Source organism: Austrofundulus limnaeus, unplaced genomic scaffold, assembly GCF_001266775.1.
Source record: "Austrofundulus limnaeus strain Quisiro unplaced genomic scaffold, Austrofundulus_limnaeus-1.0 Scaffold0, whole genome shotgun sequence".
In the NCBI taxonomy this organism is placed as follows: Eukaryota; Metazoa; Chordata; class Actinopteri; order Cyprinodontiformes; family Rivulidae; genus Austrofundulus; species Austrofundulus limnaeus.
This window is the reverse complement of record NW_013952402.1, coordinates 8699160-8722052: the sequence shown is the minus strand read 5'-3', so window position 1 is coordinate 8722052 and position 22893 is coordinate 8699160. Positions and strand designations below refer to the sequence as shown.

General features: G+C 40.8%; 1 protein-coding gene across 1 annotated transcript in view; it reads right to left on the bottom strand.

Moving 5' to 3' along the window:
* Positions 1-4765: 4765 nt before the first annotated feature.
* LOC106513266 (methylated-DNA--protein-cysteine methyltransferase) overlaps positions 4766-22893 on the bottom strand; it is a gene marked incomplete at its 5' end in the record, with an annotated part of 20540 nt that continues 2412 nt past the window's right edge. Inside the window, 4 exon segments of the mRNA XM_014002004.1 lie at positions 4766-5574; positions 8288-8427; positions 12787-12947; positions 21601-21749. Coding sequence (XP_013857458.1) covers positions 5446-5574; positions 8288-8427; positions 12787-12947; positions 21601-21749 — 579 coding nt within the window.

The window sequence follows — 22893 nt, the reverse complement described above, 5'->3', positions numbered from 1 at the left end:
AATGTATTGGCAATGGATTACATAAAAAGAGAGCAGAAATAACATCCAATATTCATGCCCCCTGAGCTTGAGTGTGTCCAATCCGTTTGGCCCATAAAACCTTAGCCCCATTTCCATATCCGCTGTGGGTCACAACAGGTCTGCCGCACAAAGGCTCACAGAAAAACTCAACTCAGGAAAAGGGCAGTAAAAATTGGGTGTATTTCTGAACCCTTATGAAACAGCCCTCCTTTGGAAAAAGAAAAAAAAAAGTGAAAAAGCCCTTTTCCGATTTCAGCGCCTGTGAAAAACCTGTTACTGTATTTCCCTCTTTAATTGTGCCACTTGAGAAATTGACGTGCCTCTGAAACATGGCATGAATCTCGCAGTTATTGCAGTCCCCTTGGCAGGGAATGTTGATACAACATCTGCATGCTATAGAAAGTAATGGAAGTAGCAGAGGTGGCAGCTGCAACTCTACAGGAAGTGTGCCATTTTCAGGCAGCGCTGCTGTGAGAACCACTAACTGCCAGCCTGGTCTTGCAGGCAGCTCTGATTGCCAGGACACTATGACAAACACGCAGGGGCTGGGAGTGTTGCATCCTGGGGGATGACAGCTTCTGTTTGATTGTCAATAAGGCTCATTAGCAGAAAAAATGGAGAATGCGAAAAGAGATTAAATGACTTGCAACCGGGTCCCCCTCATGTTTCATTACAGTGGATTTATCAGAGCCTTTATTATATCAATTCCATTAAAGAAAAATAAAATCCCTGCACCTCCTCAAACAGCAAATCTGCAGGAAAGTCTACTTTTTAAAATGATTTACAAACTACATATTATGCAAGATATTTCGATGAACGCTTTTCAAAACGCTCCAGACATCAGTCACACCTTACGTAAACCTCTCCCCTGCTCTCATTTTAAGAACAGTGGCGGATGTTTTCCTCCATCTTAGGGAAGAACGGCCAACAAAGCAGCGTGTAAGGGCCTTTCCCTGAAGAGTCCTTGTCACGCGGCGCCAAACCTCTGTGATTATCGTTGTTTTTGCAGAGAGTGTCCACGCCTGCCAATACCGCTGTTCCATAAATGAATTTGGCCCCTCGTCAACGAATTACCTAACACGCAGAACTGTGTATGTGTCACATCCAATTCCAACTCACCGGCTTTGGTGGTGTGTGTCAGCTGGAGGACTTAATCATCAATCGTCAATCATAATAAGCGAAGCACATTGATAGGGGTGTGTTTTTCTTTTTCTTTTTTCTCCTTGACGGTTAAATAAAGTGTAAGGGGAGAAGTTAAAAATGACCTTGTAAAATTGGGACCACGATTTATATTCCTAATTTAGTGTATGGATTAATTATTCTTGGTGACTGTGTGTATCAGTTTTCATGTGGCTGAGCTTTGGAGTTATATCCACTTGATGAAATCATTACTCCCTTTCATGAGGAAACACTGGAATAATTTCTATCAGACATACTGTAGCTTGGTGTTTTTTTTTTTTGCTCAGAACCAGCTTTGCATATAATTAGAAGCAAACTTTTAATTAATCCCTAATTGGTCAGTTTATATAAAAAAGGACTTTTCCAGCATTAGTTGCTAATCTACAATTCCCATCTCAGATCATACAAAATTAATCAGTATGACCTGCTATCAGGCTTTTAATGCAGCCACACATACACATTACATGTTAACTGGCAAAGCATGTCTTTGGAACGAGGCTGAAAAATCTGGCTCATATTTTCCCTCAGCCTGATCCATTGCACTCCTCTCTCCCGTCATATAGATCGGAGTCTGCAGGGGCCAGAGGCGCTGACAGAGCCCAGATGCTCCCAGTCTGTCTGGGGGACTGGGGAGACTGGTGCCATGGGGTCCTGGAGCCTCTGAAGTGCCGCCCCTCCATCAACGTGACCAAGGCTAGACCTGCACTTTCTCCAGGCTGAGACACTCTCCTCGCTACGCTGACAACCACGTTGCATAGCCGCAGATTGATACACGCAGATATGCACTCAAAGGTAATCGCTCTCGCGTAATGTATGACCATTCATCAGCCGTTCTTAATTAGAGACCCTAAAGACTGATGCTTGAGTTCACAAGGTTACAATGGCACACGGATACAATATTTCTATTGTTTATGCACGCAAAACACACACGCTTGCTGGTACCTTGAAGAGYTTTTTCTTATTTAATCTCGCTCTGTTTTGTCACGACTGCCGTCAACCAGTTCGTGTCGACGGGAGTCTCTTTGTTCTAATGACACAAACTTTTAAAAAAACTGGGGGCGCCACACGAATCCTATGTCCTCCTGCTTTTTCTCTCAAAACACAAAGATCATTACAAGAGCATCAAAGTATGCCATGTTTGAAACGATAGTTCTCTTTGTAGTTGTGTCGGAGCACAGAGTGTGTTGGTATTAGATGCTGCTGTGGCAGCTGTCGTGGCTGGCTGCGCGGTGCCTCGGTGTCAGGGCCTCAGAGAAAAGACTGTCCCGGCAGACAGACAGAGGGGGAGGAAACCTGATACCGCAGCCAAAACCCAGTCTAATGTCTGTATATCCAGCTATCTATCCCTGTGCCTATCTGTCTGACTGTTGGACACTGCCTATCTGCAWGCTGGATACTCCTCTGACTCCCCAGCAACATTGCGCTGCTTGCAGCTCAGTTTAATACAYTCCAGAAAGTTGTAGCTTTATTTATTTTAGGCRCCCAAAGTTTGCTGGAAAAATAAAAGTAGCTATTTATGAAACAGGATTAATTCTGCAGAGTCCCCACTAAGCGTGCGACTTGTTTCAAAGGGTGCAGGTTGCGCTAACAGTGGAGTTATGAGCCGACATGTATGAAGGGAAGAAGATGGAAGCACAGAGTGTGTTTGTGTTTGATGTGGGGGCAGAAAATTGTTCCATAATGAGGAGGGGTGCCAGGATATGAGATGGGAAGCAGGGAGTTGGAGACAGGATATAACTTATGAGAAGGAAACTAATGTTCGGAAATGCAGAGGCTGTTGTTGTTGTTGCGGCTGTATAAGCCAAAATGTATCTTACCACTATCGGCCATGATTAATACAGCCCGGCCAGGTCAAAAACCCTGCACTGACGCTACGGATGCCACCAACCGTATCCCCGCTTTTTCTGGGGCTCAAATGAGTGTGTGCCGTGTGTGTGTGTGTGTGTGTGTGTGTGTGAGGGAGAGGGAGCGAGAGCGCGCGTGTGAGGGGGTTAATAAATGTTGAATCAAACGCCGCACGAGACACTCACACTCCTTAAGGGTTGCCCATTAGCGGTGTGTGGGTGCATGGGGAGTTTATCAGTGTCTGGGTGATTTATGAAGTCAGACTCAATATCATCCACTTCACCCACACACATATGGACATACACATGTGAACACACCAGCATGCATGGCCACGTTCTCACGCACTCACACGCACACAGCCACGCACTCACGCAGTCTCTCTGTGAAATGGAGGCAGCTATAGGAGCAAAATTAGGGGTTTCACAGAGATTAACAGTGCGAGTGATGAGGTTGTCTCAACCTTTTTAATCTAATTTCTTTTTATCTCTGAGCCAGCATCATACAAAGATGGCCTGTATGGTGAAAAAGGACGATAAAATATTTATAACATTTAACAGTGATAAAATGTAAAAAATTTGGAAATGTGTGAAAAATTTAAGTTTTTTTTTTTTTTTTGCTGTCATGATTTTTTTTTTCAAGGGGTGGGTACCTTTGCAAATAACGCAGCCAATTACTGGCAACATGTTTGATGCTTTGATGCTGGACTTGTTTTAAAAACATCAACCGCACAACTCTAAAGACATCAGTTGTTCTAGTTGCTAACTTCATGGCATTCCATAGAATTTACTTGGCCACAAGCGAAAAAAGGAGGGTGCTTACAGTGCACTTCAGAGTGCGCCTGGCTTAAATGGGACCCCTTGTGGCTGTGTCACAGCTCCCTTCGTTAGGGGGCTGACTGTAGCCTGTAGTCACCACAGGCATCATTAGCCCTCTGTGAAACCACAGACTGAGTCTCATTCTTCATCTGCCTGTCTGCTGCCTCAACATTTACGCCACGATGCAGCTCCAATGGCAGAGTAAGTGAGTCCAGCAGCACGGCAAGAGAGCCACACGGAACTGGTCGGATAAGAAATTCAAAAATGCAGCAAAGTTCAAATATATTCAGCGAGCAGGCCACTTGAATTGGTTCTGTAAAGGTTAGAGCCGAGGTTATTTTTGGAGGGTGCATTATTAGGCTACCTGAGCTGAGAAGAAGAGGTATAACTACGAACAAGTTAGGGCCACTGTGGAGCTGCAGAAGTCAGAGAGGAGAATCAAGAATTTAGGAGTTAAAAAAAGGACTAAGCTGTCACTGTAAAAACATACAACTAAAAGGAAAATGTAGTAAATAAAAAGTTCAAGAGATATTCAGTTAAAGCAACTGTTTTCTMTAAACATGCACAAGCACTGCTGTCATCACCATATGCTCTTTAAAATAAGTAATTTGTCCCAACGGGATTAAACAAGGTTGTGATGAAAATAAAGCAACACATAAACATTTAAATCACAGATTAAATGTGCAGGATGAATTCAAGGTTGAAATGTTGATTTCAGTTTCCCGTTCTGTACTGCCCTCTAATGGAAAACACCACTCAGAAATATAAGAAGGAGCTCTGACAAACCAAGCTGCAGCAGGGAGAAAAGGCATAACAGCATAATTAATTATGAGCTTAAACTGAGTGGAATTCATAGGAAATCAGTGTCTAAATTAAACAGTTAAAGTGATAAAAAAAAGTGCAGATTTGTCATTTTTCGAATTGTATTTATTTAAACAAGTTGAGCAGAGTATAAAGTACATAGGACTTCTCCACTCTAGGTGGATTATAAGGAGAGAGCAAACAATGAGATCTAAACGAAGACAAAACAAATGCTTCACTACAAAGCTTTGTAKCCATAAAATTCTGAGCCTTTATCACTGGATGTTGAACAAAGCATCCACTTGGCAGGAAATTAAAAAACCAACGAGAGGTACAAAGACTAATTCTGCTTAGGAAAAAAACAACAACAACAACAACAACAATGCAAGAGACATATTTTTAAGGGAATAATAATTATTCTTTAGAAAAACCATTCCAGCACTATCTGGCAAATGCAACAGAGACCCACGGGAGCATATGTTTGTAATTCCTACTGTTCTCTGTTTAAGTTATTTTTGTATATTCTAATTCTGCAACAACTCTGTATCACATTAACTATGCAGCAKCTCTATTCTTAGATTTTAAAAAAGGAAGTAAAGTGAATATTTACAATTGATTCCAGTAGTTCCATAGTGTGCGCCAACACACCTAACTTTATGTGCTTGTTTTGTGTGTTTTTTTTAAACAAGAACAAAAAAACAAAAAAACAAACAAACAATAAAAACAGAGCCATGTACATGTATGTGTGTGTACTGAATAAAGGACAGTTGGGCTCTGTCATGCTTCAGCTTTCCCCTCTCTGCCTCTCATGGGTGAGCAGCCATTGTTTGAGATGGTCGCCCTTGCCGCTCATGTACGGCCCACTCTGTYCAGAGCTGGAAATTACTCGGTGACAAGGAATGAGGAGAGGAATCTGGAACAGTTAGACAGAGAGAGCAGTGTGATGCTATGAGAAAAAAACAAACAAACAAACAAACATGTAATTTCATATATATTTTTTGTAAACAGTACGCAACACTTTTATGTGCAAACAAACTTTAAAAAAGGTGGTTTCTCTTTCCTTTATAACTGAACACACACATTAGGCAGAAAAATATATAACTTTTAAAAAACTAATACAAATCCACACAAAACTATTCTTTGAATAAAACCAGAATAAGCTCTCGAGTTCCCACCTTAACGTTTACCATCACTGCAAGTCTAGCAGAAAGTTGACGAGAGTATGTATTATGTATTAAAGAAAGTAGGGTTTACCTCAAAAACGATGCAACTTAAAAGTAACCAACGTGCAGAAAATAGGATCTGCACCGTTTCTCGTTTATTTTTCACTTTTCATGTTCTTGTGCTGAGTGAAAACAAAGTGCCACACCAGAAGTTTTGGGTTTGATCCTGCACAAATCCACATTCGGGGTGATGGCTCAGTCTTTGGATATAAATGTTTTTTTTTTTACTCTTTAATAGTGAAAAGCAAAGAAGCAATCAAAAATTAATGGGCAAAAACACCAGCAGGATGAATATTCAATCAAGAGGGTGTCAACATTAAGATCTGATAACCCTGTGATCATTAAAAAAAGGAAGTCGGTGGAGCGTTTATGCTTGTTGCAGACGACTGCCAGGGGGGTCCCGATTTCTTTGTAAACTAAATGGCTGGAAAAAGATTAAACAAGCAAGCCTAAAAAAAAAAACCTGAGAATTGTGAATTCCGTACAAGAAAAGTGCTAACGGTTGGAGTGAAACACTGGAATTATTGCTAAAATATTCTTAATGCTGCCCTCATTTTATTTTTGTTGCTCTGACAGAAAAGCATCCCAGCCACACTGCTGCTCCGTGACCRTATTTCTCCAATTTAGCCACGTTGCACGCTGAATTGATGGTTTCACTTCCAGCCTTTCATATGAAAGTTGGACAAGCAGTATGTTTCAGTTAAAATCCATCATTAAACCCGCTTCCATATCAACAGCAATAAAACTTTCTGAGCCCCAGATTAACCTTGCAGACAGAAAAAAATACTGCTCGTGTATTCGGATCAATATCATTCCCCGGGTTTGGAGGGAGAGCGGGGTACCCTCAAGGCCTTCGGATCTGCCTCTTCACATAGGGGGGAAAAGAACACTACACCAGGCTTATCAATACTCAAATCCTGGTGAAGAAGAAGTGCCACAGAGAGACGAGGATCGATTGAGCACACTGAGCTTTTCACAGCTGAAGCCCGAGTGGAGCGGTGCTGCTGACAAGTAATTGACACTGACAATCTGACTCTGGATCTGAATCAGGAGCTAAGGGCTCAGGCTTCTAGCCTCACTGACAAAAGGAAAGAAATGTCTGTAAAACAAGACTGAGCACTAYTTTACAGCCATCTAGCAGCGTTGCCACTGGCTAATGTAATGTATAAAGYACACTGAGAATTTACTGCAATGTATTAAAACCTAAGTGTGCTCTTAATTTTGACAGAAGTACTTCTAATTGTGAATGATTTTTTTTTTCATACCCGTTTCAACATGAACAGCAACGGTGGAAAAATGCAGCACTAAAATGCGGATTACACACATTATTTCTTACAACATATAAGGGAGAACATGTGCTTTGCTGCACAAGACGTGCTCTCAGCCCTCACTGAGCACACCGGTGGTGCCCACAGCACTACATGGGCCGAGTTAAACAGGCTTTGATCAAAGGGTTTGATCAAAAGAAGACACACCGCTTGCCCTCTAGCCTTCCATTTTGTACACAGTGGATTCATGGGCAAAACGATGCGGACCAGGTTTCCTACAAGAATCGGAGATTTGTAGTGAGCGTCTGCAGTGAAGACGTAAAAAAGAAAGGAGAACAAAAAGTGTGGGCTTAAAATCATGCTGTAGGTAGAGTTTTACTCCTCAGCTGTTCTCAGAGGGACGCAWTGATTTTACCACTTCATATACGGGAGCACACCTACAGTTTAGATCACATATCCTGCACTGGGAAAAACATAAAAAAATATATTTTTGAGGAAAAACTCTTGACATGGGCACAATTAGTTTGGTGTTCAAAGTGTCTTTTTAAAAAGTCTGCAACAAGACAAAGAGGATGAAAATCAATCAGCACATCATTTTAAAATGTAAGTTAAAGTTTGAACAAACCTGTCTTTGTAAAACACTGGCTAAAGGTATGTTATATACGATTGCGTGTATTTAAATGCATAAAATGAACAGTTTGAAAAATGTACTGATTATTGTTTACTGTTGTGTTTATTCTGTCATTTTACAAGCAATGAACTACTGGCTTTATATCCTTTGATGCTGTGCAATTGATTTTTTATTTGTTTTTTAAATAAAGAAAATACGGGGAAAACTTTTAACCAAATACTTAAATAAAAAAATAACGAGTATAAATTTAAAACTATTGCAAATTAATTTAATATAAACCGTGCGATTGTACAACTGTATTACAGCTCTGTATTTAATACTGTATGTGATGTAAGATCTCCAGAAATGAATAATTTAATACTACCAAAAATAAAATTCTTTATTTTATTTTACATAGCTACACTTTAAAAATATCATCCCTGTATTTCTGCCAAAAATAAATGAACAGAATCAAGTCAGTAAAGACAGCAGTCTGCCTTGTCAATCAATGTCAGCCACACTCACCGGGTTCCTCCTCATAGCCCCTCCCACTGCCCGCACCGCTCTRGGGTTTCCCGCCATCTCAGCGAGGCGTTTATACGAGACGGTCTCTCCAAACTTCACATTCTTCAGAAGTATGTGCAGCACGCGGCTGGTGAACGCATCTTCGCCACGCAGCACAGGACAGAGGAAGAGCGACAGACAGAGGAGAACACAGGAAAAAATAAATAAAAAAATTTAATCTCTCAAACTAAGACAGCTGACAGAGTCTGTGACATGAAGATGCTTTGAAAATGGATCGTGCTCTTTTTAAATCAACTCAAAAAGTGTAAGACGGTCTTTATAAAAGCAAACCTWCACATACATGTCCAGCCTTTCTCCCCGCTTCCTTTCTTTACAGCACTCATTAAAAAAGACTAAATACATAGAAGTCCCCCTCTTTGACCTTAGAACCAGCATTAACATGCTACACAAGCTGATGTGAGAAAATTATTCCTGTGGCAGAAAAATCTAGGTTATGCTTCGGAAAGGTCACAGCTAAAATTAAAAAAGTTCGCTCCTTCATTTAAAAGGATTAAGAGAGGCCAAAAAGACTGCAAATCTGCTCTAGATTTTTAATAATAATAATTTGAATGTTGCAAACCATTTGTGGCAGTGGGATGACTTTGAGGTTAATCAGACCAATTTGTCCTTTTAATTGCTTTCTATTCAGAGTAGATTCATTATATCATCTTCACTTAAATGGCAGAATTCTTCAAATCATCTGCAGCTTAACMGACCACATTAACGGCTTTGATTTCATTAGCACTTTAGCAGTAGCATTATCTTTTTTTTGTCAGGATTACCAGACAGTGACTGAAAAGCATGTTTGTCTAGCTCTGATTGTTGAGGGGGAAAAAAGTATTTAAAGCATCTCAAAACCTTCAGACTCTAATGCACTGAGCTTGTGTAGCAAGTGAAAAACACTTTTTTTATTTTTAAAAAAGGACAAGATGGGGAACAATAGTCTCGTTATCAAAACTGGATGAAATTCTTCTAGTTYATACATGTACTCAGTCATGAAAATTCAATTAGTGATCTCCCATTCTCTCTCATTTATATGGTCTAAGAGAGCACATGACAACTGATCTATGTGAAATCCCTCTAAATTGGCATTGTGTGAAAACATGTCACACCCCTGTCTCTCTTCTACAGAGTGAACATCCTTTGCTCCCCAGGCTCCCTTGCTACCTTATAGTCACTCTCTGCTACACAAAGCCACGCGAACAAGGCAATTTGCCTAAACTGGGGGGAATAAGTGTAAAACCTAAAGGGGATACATTTGATTGATGCACACCCATGTGAGTTCTTTGTCTTGAACAAGGCCCGTAGGTACTGTTTAATAATTTTTCAGGTAATAATCACGCTGTCAACGAGCTGACGGGCTCTTACGCAGACAGCCTTAATGTTATGAGGAGATAAGATACACCGCAAAAAAATTTCTTTTATGCATTGCTCTYCCTCCTAAAGCTTGGATTTGGCCTCATGGTGTGTGCGGTACATATTGATATCACTTTGTCACTGATGGGTGGATGTCAGCAGCCCASACTAAGGTGGTGACAAATCCCTGTTGATGCAAACGTTATTGACAAACAACCAAAGTCGGTGTCGCACCGGCACACTGAGCAACAAGCTATGATGCTCTTTAAACCCCCTTTTTCCCCCACCCAAATCCTGTCTCCCCTGAACACTTCACATCTCCAGGAGTGTGGATAAAAAACAAGTGTCGGTGCTTTCAACTGCACATACAGGGGTTAAAGAACTTTGCCCTCATCAGTGTTCGTGACAGAGACTTCGTGCAGGTCACTCAAGGTGACCAGGAATGATTTGGAGAGCAGTCCCCCAGCCCCATACTTCATAAAGAGCCTAATACGGTGTGTCTGGGGTCAGGACCCTCTTTAGATCGAGGTGCAGTGGTGTCAATTGTTTAAATAAAACTTGAGGGAAACCACTTACATGTTTACAGACGTCCCATAATTATGTCACAGGTCATTACCTACCAYGAGGCCAGGTGATAGGGCTGCTGCACAAGAAGTGATAGATTTAGCTGGAGAAAAATCGAAAGCATCTAGCGATTATGAGGATATTGACAAATATGATTGATTTGCTCATAAGTTTTTGTATGAGGGCAATCTCAAAGTAAAGAAAAAAAAAAGAAAAGAAAATGATAAACTGATTTCCATCAGCCCTGCTGATGAGAGATTTAAAGAGACRACCTCCAGCTGACAGTCACCTCTTACATGGTTGTGAGGGTAAAAAGACAATAGTAGAAACGCAGCTACCTCATTATCCTTTGTGTCTAATAGGAGGGAAGACTTTGACTCCCAGTCAAAGTGTCTCTTGAGTCTTGAGGGATCCATACTTTTGAAGGCTGACGGGGTGCTGATGATTCTCTGATTATTCGATATTCTGAAAACGTTCATTTCCCTAATTCCTCTCCACATCACAGGGGCGAGTCCTGGTGAGTGTCTCATCTCGCCTTGCGCTGTGCACAGGGGGAGGTTCAGGCTCCTGCAGGAACACAGTCATTTGGGCTTTGAAGAGTGCCCTTCCCCCCCTTTGCCGGGCCCCCTCCCTGCACATTCCCCGTGCCGCTTACCGAGACTAAGATCCTCTCGTCTGTTACATATGGATGTATAATTAATGAGATAAGAATATGCATCGTTTTAAGAACTCACGTTGGCGTCTGTGCTTTTCTGGGGGAAGTGAATGTGTGCACACACACACACACACACTCGAGCTAACTGAGCATAACACATGCGTGCGTGCTCTTACCATTCCTTTACCCCTGTTGACCAAACTCGTGTGTGATGTTGCGCGTGACAGTCAGACACTATAGAAAACTGCGCCTCGAATCTCCTTTCATGTCACCTCTGTTTCTCAGGTATGTCATGACAGCTAATATGAAAAGTGGCTTGTTTTGTCAGAAATGTGTAAATAAACATGGCAACACTTCAAGTGAAGGTCACAACTCAATATTACATGACAAGTGCTGCGAGAGCGCTGTCGCGTTCAGGTTCTCCCCAAAGATAACTGAGCAAACAAAAGTTGGTTGTCACAGATTGTAATGACCTGATTAAACTTGTTTTTTTTTCCCTTTGCAGACTGGCAGCGGCAGCACGACTTATCAGGGAGAAATTTGTACCACAAAAAGGCACAATCTAATTATTATTATTTGTAAATCAACATGTGAATAAAATAAAAAAAGATGAAAAAAAAGAAACCTTTTTCATATTTCTTCCACAAAAGACAAATACTCCTGATGCTCACATTTAACATTTTTATACTGCCTTGGCCTATGGTTTTGACTACTGAGAGCAATCCAAGCCTAAATCCTGTATTTACAGAGCCCCAAAACAACAGGCGAGGGAAAGAGGTGGAACACAGCACAATCACCTATTCAGATCAGGTACTAATGAAGAATTCCATCTATCCTGAAATTTAATTAAAACCCCAAAGACTTCAGATGAGATGCGATTTGAAAGAGCCTGGGGCTGGTACACAAGCACTTGGTGGCGAAGGGAATCACACTGAAAGTTGATATCGTAATTGGTCCTGATGTATTTCTGCATTGCCTTTGCGGGAGCGTGGGACTCTTAGCTGTATACAGAGTCTCGACGGAGCACCTGCTCATTGAAAATGCCATCACTCAAGCACTGCAGATCTGCATGAAATTAGAGAGCAACTAAGGCCTGATTGCAGGGGAAGGGAGGCACAATTGTTAAATGCATATATTAAGAGTTTTTTTTTCCCTGAGCACGAGTATTTGTGGGGTTAAATAAGCTCACCTAAAAATCTTTAAGTTGAAACGCAAAGAGCATTTCAGTATGACAAGATTTTCTGATTGTTTCAAAAAATGGCACAGATTTACATCCATAATTTAACAAAATTAGATGATCAGGTTACTGTATTGTATGTTCTCCAAACAAAAAAACAAAACAAAAAAAACCCCACCAACGATAATTAATTAGAAGTTTTTCAGCATCCTCGATCATTAAATCTACAAAGACAACTTCCAGGTGAAAGAACATTAATTGCCCGTTTTTGAGGCGCTTTTCCTTTTACACACCCAAGGTGAGCGATCAAACCAACAATGCACTCATTCAAACTGCACCCCCATTCACATGTTCTCGTTTAAGAAAAAATAAAATAAAGAAAAAGAAAATAAAAGAAAGCTTCCTGTCTGAAAATGTCAAGAGTGGAATTCGATCAGTTTCAAAGAATGTGCCAAGAATCATGAAAAAGCTTGCCAAGACTAACACGCGTGGTAAGAGCTGCCACAGATTACTGAACCAAGTTACAGCTCTGTGTTCTGTTCTCTCCCCGCCGCTCACACACCACCCACTTTTCCTCCACTCTCCCTCTCAGCCATAAAATACTTCATTATAACACAGTGAGCCAGTGAGTGTAAGTGATGTAACTGACAATTAAGAGTGAAAGCCTGATCCCAGTCATGGCTCTGCAAATATTTATCCATGACAGACCTCCTCGCAGGGCGGGGTGGTGAAAGGCAGGGAGCGGGAGACTCCCAGCGGTCTGCGGCTCACTGAAGTACGCCTGGAGCCATTCAACGCAGCGCTGCATCTCGGGGCTCGTTTCTGCCGGGCTGTCGTTGACCACACAGCTCTGGGGGGCCTCGCTGCTCCTGTGAGGGATGTAAGACGGGATGGGGAGGCAAGATGGGGATCAGAGGAGCAATCATAAYACCCAGCTCTTGGTTGAACAGTCCTAAAAAATGTCACCAGAGTGCAATAACATGTGACACAGATGTAAGATGGCACGATTTGCTGCATAAAACTTAAGCTGTTAATCGAGACGTGTTTAAAATCCAAAGTTTTACAAATCGAGGTTCAAGTGAGTATGTGCTTTGCAAGTATAAGAAATAAAAAAAAGAAATATAAAGACACAATCCAGGCAATTCCTACAATAGATTTAACGTAGGTGTCTATGAAGTGTAAAAAGACCCCCCAAAAACAAAAGAAAAATGTGAGAGCAGAAGCTGCAGTGCTTAGAGTGTGTGAAGCTGTGAAACCAGTTTCTCAAAACCAACAAAAAAGACTTTTCAAAAGTTAAGAGTGCAGCTTCGACAAGAGTTTCAWCTCTGTTTGGATTTAGTTTAAAGTTTGAAACAAGAATAAATGGATTATTTTTTCCTCTTTTTTTGGGCATATTTGTGCTGGCCAGCAAAGCAATGCACTTGGACGTGCATCTTAGAAGAAGTAGATGCTTGGAGGAATTTGCCGATGGTTGAGTTGGCATCACTTAACAGCTGAGTTTCTCTCGGCTGCTGACCACCCCCCAGGTCAACGCAAGCAGGCTGACCCATATTTGACACGTAAAGACCCTACTGGGAAGGTCCTCTCTTAGCATGTGCATTACTCCAAAGTGGACCTCAAGCTGTGTTGCGGATTCTAAAGCAGGCCGCCAATTCCATTAACTGGTGTACAGGACTTATAAATAAATAATACAAACCATTTAAGTGCACCTTTTTTTCAAAATTGGCTTATCCTGTATGGTATTAATAATAGACATTTACTTTGTTAAACACACAGACTGTCTCTCTCCTGCCTGCCGTAACAACACGGCCCTGAAGTGTTTTTACACTTCTGCAGGTCACAGTTTGAGCAGCGTTTTATATTGGACATGTGAAGCTGAGGTTTACTGGAGTGTTATGACTGAGCAGGTCAGTTTTCAGAGAACCACTCTGCCTGCTGCTAGTTTGTGGCTGTGTGATGAAAATCTCCTGGGTGCCGTTTAACAGTGGGTGTAAATACAGTAAAAGGTGTAAATACTCTCATTTCTAAATAAACCACACAGCAGTTTATAGTCGAGTGGTGAAAACTCGGAAGCCCACCAGCGGGCTCTGCGCTGAGACCCGCTCAAACAATGGCCATGGCTCATGGCAATCTCTGTCGGCATGGGTGAGTGCCCAGCCAGCCCCTACTTGTCATTGTCTCTCCTTTCTATCCCTCCCTCCCCCCAGCTTTCCCTCCTCGTTTCCCCCTCTCTATTTCTCCATCCTCCCACACCAGCTCTTTTGGYTCCCCACCACCTATAACCCAGCAACCCCTCCCCACCCCTGCCTCCCTTTCTCTCAGCAAGGATCTTCAGGCCACTGTTCCCGTTCTCTCCCCCCTTCTCACCTCCAACTCACATCCTCCACCTCCTCCACCACCTCCTCCTCCTCTAGCCCTCCACATCTCCTCTTTCTCTCTGAGAGGATGTTCCAGACGCTGCACACTGACAGCTCGGGGATATTGTGTGTGGAAATGTTCCTGTTGGACCCGCAGGCCCTTACAATCTACTGGACAAAGGCTAGTGCACCTTTGCTTAAGACTTGGCACCTTTGACCCCCTGCTCGCACTTCAGACTTGTCACCGTGGCTAATTTTCCTCTCCCTCTGCCGCTGCTGGCGGATGCGTCTGTTTTAAAAGGTGTCTGAGCGATACAACTTTGACAGTCGTAAAAGTTAATGCAATGCAGTACATGTTACGGCTGGTAAACAACAGCAAATATAAATAAATAAATGAAAGGGGAACAACAGTGGAGTTGAAGTCTGTCACCTCTAGGTGCAATGAGGGATCGTTTTAAAAGAGCATGTGAGCTGTTGTTTGAGATGTAGCTCCTGGAACCTTTCAGTGAATCCGAAATCAAACCTCATCAAGTGTTTTTTTAAAAAGTTCAGACGGACTACTAATACCCGTGTTCCTTATTATAATAAAAATGTGCAATATGTGTTTGAATGACTACCAAAAGAAAAAAAGGGGAAAATATTGTCCTAAAATATCTGTCATCTCCTATATGAAAATCAAGACTCATAATTAAAAGTGATCATAAAAAATGCTTCAACAAGTTTAAGTTTAAATAAACAATTCAAACCAGGTTGAAGTAGAATTGCTCTTTCATTATCTTTTCACTGCATAAATCATACTGTCCTTCAGCCATTTTCTATTCAATCACAGGTAAGGAAATAAGAAACTAATTCTGAAACTAGCCAAGGATCTGCTGCACTAAAAAGAATATTTCCCCTGATACAAGATAGTGATTTGAGAAAATTTCTAATACTGTGCTCCTGTCACAATCAATTTCCAATTACCATAAATCATTGTTGCGTAAAGTGGGAGTCATTTGGAGTTCCACCTATTCTCCAACTCTAATATAAAGAATGAATTGAGCATTTATATAATATGTTGGAGGTTATTTCATTCAACCTGGACGAAAGAATCAAATGAGACAATGGTAAAAATAAAAAAATAAAAAAATTTAGGATTGAACTTGACAATTTCCTTTAGCACATGTAGTATCTCTCTACCTGCGCAGGACTTCAGTAAAACTTTTTCTATCAGCTGCAGACGTAAGAATGGAACAGGTTAACCACAGGATTTAATTGAAAGGRATCTGGCGAAGGGTGTAATGGTATATTGCACAAAAAGGGGAAAAACTCAGAACTCAAGCCTCAATCCTGTGAAGCGTGATGGCGCTCATCCTGACTCGATCGGCTGTCACTTTTGACACAGCCTGCCAGAGTTCTCCTTCACCAATCATGGGTAACATGGCGGGTCAGAGGATGAAATAGAAAAAGGCCAAGAGCCGTTCAATATTTTCCTCAGCCTTATAGCTGCAGATACTTAACTCAGAGACGTCAAAGACTCAAGAGAGCATGAAAAAAGCCTAAAATGACTGTCTAAAAAGGGGGAAAAAATACAGCATGTCTCTATGAATGTCAAGATCYTGATGGTCTCTGAGCAAAAGGCTGTGATACAATTGTAAGCCACTTGCTCAATGCAGCGCGTTCAACCATTTGAACATCATTCAGATGCCTATCTAGCTACTGTGGCAATAAAGTCRAGAGCTTTAGAAGTGGTAAGCTATGAGGAATGTTTCCTATTCTGTAGCGAGAGGGCACGTTTGGGGTCTGCTGTTAGGGAAAAAAAAATAAAAATAAAAACAACTAGGCCAGATAAACTGCTCTCCAGATATCCAGCAACTCTTATTAGTAAATGTCCACCAAAGAGGCCGCAACACTCAATCCAATACATAAAGGTGGTTTGTGAAATACTGCAGAGTAGGCAACAAAGCACACAACAATTAGGTCTTCTCCCAACTGGCTAGCCACAGGAGTCAGTAAAGGCATGTATTACCAGAGCCTTAACTCTTACTCCATTATGTAGTGTATCCACACCCCAACGCTGCAATGTTTATCTACAACAGACTACTGAGCAGTTTCAAATAGCGTTTTTAGCCTCTATTCTCAAGTGCCACAGTAAGAGATTCCAATTACCCGGATGGTAAGGAGCCAGTGAGAGAGGCATAAAGTACATTAGGGATCCGCTGTAACTGCAGGGACCTTTTAGAGACTCAACTGAAGAGGGCCAAGAGACTGAGGGGACAGTGACCCCGCATGGATAGCCTCTGTCAAAATTTGACCACGTCAAGCACAAAGGCATTATGGGAATCCAGTGTCACCAAGTCCTAATTACTGTCTGTGTTCAGAGCAAATTACTGCCTTGTTCCTCTGATTAGGGAGGAGGCTAATCTTCACCTGTGTACGCCAGCACTGCTGAGGGCCCTTGAGTGTTAGCGCTTCGTCTTCTGTAATTTATTTTTAAATCAGTGCCCGCTCCCAAGAGTTTTGAGTGTTTTGTTGTGAACCGCTTACCATGATCCCCACCGCCGCCCCCTCACCCCTAAATCCTTGACTAAATCCTTGTTTGGTGCCACAGGAAGATAAGCAATAACAACACTTGGGCATAATTGACTCGTWCTCCCCTCCAAGATGTCAGAGCAAAATCATCTCTCTGCATATTGCCTTAGTGTGTCACACACTGTACACTTCTGCTTGTTGCAGATATAGAAGCCAATCAAGTTTTAAAACAAACTAGCTTTATGTTCGAAAAACTTCCTGGTCGACAGCAGGGAAAGGCAAAAGTAAAGAAAAAAAATGCAAGAGCTGCTTTTAGCTTCTTGAACAAGAGGCAACTTTCGTTTGGCTTCCAGCCTCACCCCGGAGGTTCTGCTTTCAAAACCACAACATTTGCAGATTCTCATCTGAGTGAATGTCAGTGTCTCGTCTGCGTGGGGCGGTTTACAGGTAGTGTGTTACACAGGTGTTGGTTTACACAGGAAATGGCACATGCAGCCTGATTGGGATGGTCCCGAGAGACAGAGGCACAAACATAGAGCACAGATGGGTCCAAGGGCCAGTGGGAGCAGCACCTTAATGAATACGCAGCTGAGTACTACACTTCAAAACATGCAAAACAATATTCTAAGGCCGCCGTAAAAATAGAACAAAAATCATCTGAATATCATCGCACTATGAATAATTCATACCATTTCTAAAGGGACTACGTCTAAAAGTCTCTCCCTTGCTTTATTGATGATTCTATTGAATATCTCAGCAGTTTACTGTTTGTATGACAAAGCATTTTAGTTAAAAATGTAAGCAGTTTATTTAACACACAGCTGCGTATCAAGATTTATATATAGCTGGCATTTTTTTCTAATTATTCTAAAAAATTCAACCAAAATATAACAGATCCAGAGAGAGGGAGAGACACCCAGATGAAGGATGCTGCAGTGAAAAAAGTAGTACGGTTCCTGGTGTGTGAGCATATCATGTAAACAGGCTCCAACCGGGGAACACATTTACCATACTGCTATTCAGTGCAAACCAGACACGAGTGTGAGAAAAACGATAAATGCATCACCTCAGATATTTCACACTACCATTGGTAGTGTGTAAAAGCTGTTGTGACAGCTTGGGTATTAGGGCTAGATAGATGGAAAATGTCTGGCTGCTTATGAATGCCAATGTGACTGGGGGTGATGGGTTTGACACAAAAACACTCCACCTCAGAACAATTAGGCTGTTCTCGGGACCCATCCAGTGTTGTCGGTGATAATGGAAAGCTGTGAGGATAACTGGTGATAAATAGACTTTAACACCCTCCTCCTTAAGAGCAGTGCAGTCCTGCAGTCCTCTCATATGCTTAACTAATCATGACTATGGCCAGCAAAATCATACAAAAGACTAATTACTGTTGTACTTCACTTCAGTCTCAAAGGCCTCTTATATAAGGACTTGGGGGTTCTCTTGCCTCTTTTCTCCTCTTGATGGTTATTTTTTTTACAAGTAGGCCTCACGCTAGACAAAAGCATTTAAAAATTGGTGATTGCTTTCATCTGCTTTAATTACATTCAGAAATGGCATTTCTGCCACATAATACACTCCTATTGTTTCAGAATTATCAGGCTTGGGGAGTAAAATCTACAATATTTGATGATGCTCCCGAGCTAAATCGCCTCTTGAAATTGAAATGTGCACAGAAATGCAAAATAAAAAAAGCAAGCCTTTGCAGCCGATATACTGGAAGCTCCTTGGCTTTCTCCAGAATGCTATTATTATGCATATCCAGGTAGAAAGTTAATTAACCCAAAGCTTAAGCTAATTATGGTAGCAGAATGCTATCAACCAAACGCTTTCAGTCAGACAGCTGTCCAGAATTTCATTTGCTAATCATTTGTCTTTTGCCGGAGCATATGGTACATTTCCCCACTATCACAGCAACAACAAACAGATGAAAATCATTAACTAAAAACAATGTGCAATGTGAAAAATCAGACAGAGATTTATAAGGCTTTGTGTCAGAGAAAAAAAGGGGGATTTATGGCCTGGGAAGTATAATGATAATTTTGGTTTTAGCCACTTAGGATTTTAGGCAGATCACATGACCTGAGTGTGCAGGGAATTCAGATGCACAAATATATTGTTTATATCTATATGCAAATGAGAAAGAGTGTTTATCCGTGTAAAATTAATTGCAATTTTCTATAGAAGCTTATGCAAAGAGCTTGTTCTTAACAATTTTTATCTTCTAACACATTTTGYGCCTGGTTTTCCAACACGATATTTTGATGTTAAAAACAGAACTCCCCCAGCCCAGAATTAAATCAATTATTTTCCAAGAAATGCTTCATACATTATTTTTCTTTTCATAAGAACACATCATACAGGCTGTTAAAGGGTGATTGATATCAGCATTGCCTCGCGACATTATCAGGCAATAAAGGCTACTCAGGTTCTAATGCAACATGTCATACACCGGCTCCTGTAGTACATTTCTATTGAGGACCTCACAAGCTAAATTGCTTTTTTCCAGCTCCCCCACATCTCAGCCAGCTTGACAGACAAATTGATCAAAGCATTGTAAAATAATATGCTCACAAAATGTCTCGGGGCAGGAGTCCAGCCCTTTTTTTCATTTTTCACCATAATAAAAAAGTGCTCCGTGATTTCCTCTGTATTATGTGTCTATGCTCTGTGTAAAAGAGGCACAAAGAATCATATTTCAGATAACAGTAATCTCCTGTAAACAAAATGCATATCGTTTTTTTTTTTTCCTCTCTGAACACTGAGGCCATACTAAAAACTAAAGAGGGGAAAACTGCTTAACAGAGAGGCTGGTGCGTAAAGCTCCAACAGTGGTTGTTGAGATGTAATGAATTTGTTCATCTGATAGCGCCTTCAGGGCTGTCGTTAGACTGGCAGAGGAGGCTGATTTCAGGAAATGTTCCTAAGATCAGTTAGGAAGCAAAAGGGGCTTGAGACGTTTCTATTAGAAAAGCTGACGGTCATGGTGTGTAAGCAATACTTCAAAAAGCRTTTAGCTATAATGGCATTTATCAATAACTATCTATCAATGCCACAAATATTTTTTTTCTGTTGCGCTTCAAATGCTCAAATTCAACCAACTGTGAACAAAAAAATAAAAAATAAAACACTGAAAGCAAATACGATCATGCAAGCTTTTAAAGCAAATGCCTGCTGCAGGTCTCACTCTAYTATATGCACAAACATTTATCTATTTCCTTTTTTCCAAAATATGCTCTTAGTGATCGTTTATCACGCTGACTTCCTAAAGCCGGCACCACACCACATTTAAAGCTGGAAAGAGCCTTGTTTAGTATGTCATAAATAAATCAATGGAAATGTCTGATCTGAACTATTACTGCTACAGGCAGGCTTTTGTGAGATATACATGTAAAGCTGGTTGCAAAGATAAGTCTGTATTTTGTCACTTCATCTCGCCTCCCTTAATGCCTGTTTACATTAAGGAACTCAACATACGTAAGGTGCCTCCGGTTCCCTTGTCATGTGACAATACCAGCGTATTCAGCTGGTCGTGATAAAATCTAAACATTTTTCCTAATGATTTCTAGCTCATGCCTTTGAGAACATACAAACGATGATATGATCGAAGCTCCACTTATGACCGACGTCGCAAATGATATTAAACTGAGAAATGATCTAGTGATGCGAATCATTAAATTCATTTGCATATTTCTACTGAACCCGAACACACAAATTAAACCCTGTTCGCGAGGAGACCGGGAAAGGTGCTTGCACATGGTTACAGGACATCTTCCATAATCAAAATTCCATATTATTAATTTTCTCACTTCAACTCATTAACGACAAGTGGAATGTTTTTACTGCTTGATGAATTTTCGGAAATAGCAGACAGTCGAGGAGGAAACACATGTTGAGGTATAATGTACAAGGTCATTAATGGGTTTCCATAAATTAGAATTTAAACGTACATTCCGAAAAGGATAACTTCTTAACCGGATGCATTTGAAATAGTTTAATTTCCCAGATCATTCAAGTTTATCAAATGTGAATCTGTGATACATGGATATTTAATTTCAATCTAATCAAAACTAAGCTGAGATGCAGGATCTGGACCTTTCAAACTGAGGAAAAGGTACTTATTAACGCTGACTTTAATCAGTTTCAGTTGCTTGAGTAAGACTTCCTACATTCTGACAATTTTGAGGGATGGGCAGGCCATGAAACGCAACCACATATTACATTTCTGAGTGTCAGTTGACGCTCCAAACTACCACGTACAACTTGAAGGAAACATAAAGAAACGGGAGAGAACAGTCCACGCTCCCGGTGGCCTTAGCTGACCTCCCAGACATCATTTCTAATCAACCCCCTTGAGGGTAATAAACAAGTTATTTTTCTGAAATTTCAAATATACTGCGGGAAGAATCACAACCACATGCCATCAGAAATCTAATTTCAAGCCCAACTGTATTCTAGTGCCCCTCATATTTCTAGTGCCTGCTCATATTTGCCCAACTTTCTCCAGGATATTTCTTGTGGGATCTACAAAAATGCCCTGCTTCCAATGAGGAATGGTGGCACTCCATCACAGGAGTGGATTCTGTCTGCCTGTAAATTTCACACCTTTGTTTATCACGTCACCAGCCCGGCTGTTGTACAGTACCTTTCAGCAGGTGCGACATCCATTAGGATCTGGATGGTGTGCACACCATTCTCACATCCACTGACTTGGATCGTCCCCAGGGGGCTCAGCAATGAGATGGTCTTCTGAGTGCATTGGCTCTCCTTTTGCTTCTTCATCTTGCTGCCCTGCTGAGGAAGTACAAATTACGTYGTGTTTATTGGCATATTCATGTGGCAACTTTTACAATTTCACACTCATATTTGCATTGAGTGATCTATTGAAAACCAAGTGGGTCACCAACAGAAGATAACTTACAGATCTGAGCACCTAGCCTCCCAACAATGTCATGATGCGACTTGATCCCTACATTACTCTCAAATATTTCTTTTGTGCATGGAAAAGAATACGCCTATCTAACCAATAAATCGCCCATTTTTCCCCTCTTTCTGTTCTATATATCACATAAATGAGAAAAACAATGCAGTCTGTTCCCTTGTCTGGTGGGGGATTCCCAAGATAGCTCGACATTATTTTCAATCCGTCATTTTTGGTTGATGGCCGGGATGTTTTTCTAGCATTAAATTTGTTCCTTAGGGTGCAACTCCAATGGGATTCTGGTTTCCAGCCCTTAACAACAGCAAAAACGTGCAGCTTTTCTGACGACTGAGATGGATACTGGCAATAACCAGACAGCAGTTCCTTTTTTATTTTTACTTTGAGGGACCGAGAGATGATTGACTATGTTATATGTGAGTTTTTGAGGGATGGGGGTTATAATAAATAAAGGTCACATTGACTGTAAGAGTTTCAGCCGAGAAAACCCTTAATTCACAAAACCTTAATCTGAAAAGTGTAACTAGTGCAAAAACAAATTATCTTACATTTTGTATAATGTTTAAACAAACACAGTTCAAAATCATAAATTGTCCAAATATATATTCCAGAAATTCATACAATTTGTTTTACTGAACTGACCGTGGCTGGCTAGAACTTAATTTTTTTATGAACTGAGAAAGGTTATTGTTAATTATTTAATTATTATCAATTAACAAAAAATGTGTTTGTGTCAACCAAAGTGTCCTTATTTAAAATAAAGCTTTACTTGCAAGAATAATTCAAAACATACATTTTTGTAAAAAATTCTCAGGCATTTATTATTAAGAGTGTCAGCTACATTCTGAGCACCTGATTTCTCTCTCAAAAATGTTAATAATAAAACATTTTTTAAAACTTTTATTTACAACTTGCAGTCTTGAATATTAGCTGCCTAGTCTTTAAATGTAAGGAAAGAATTAAGAAAATTAAAAAAATGATAATTGTACTGAGCAATTA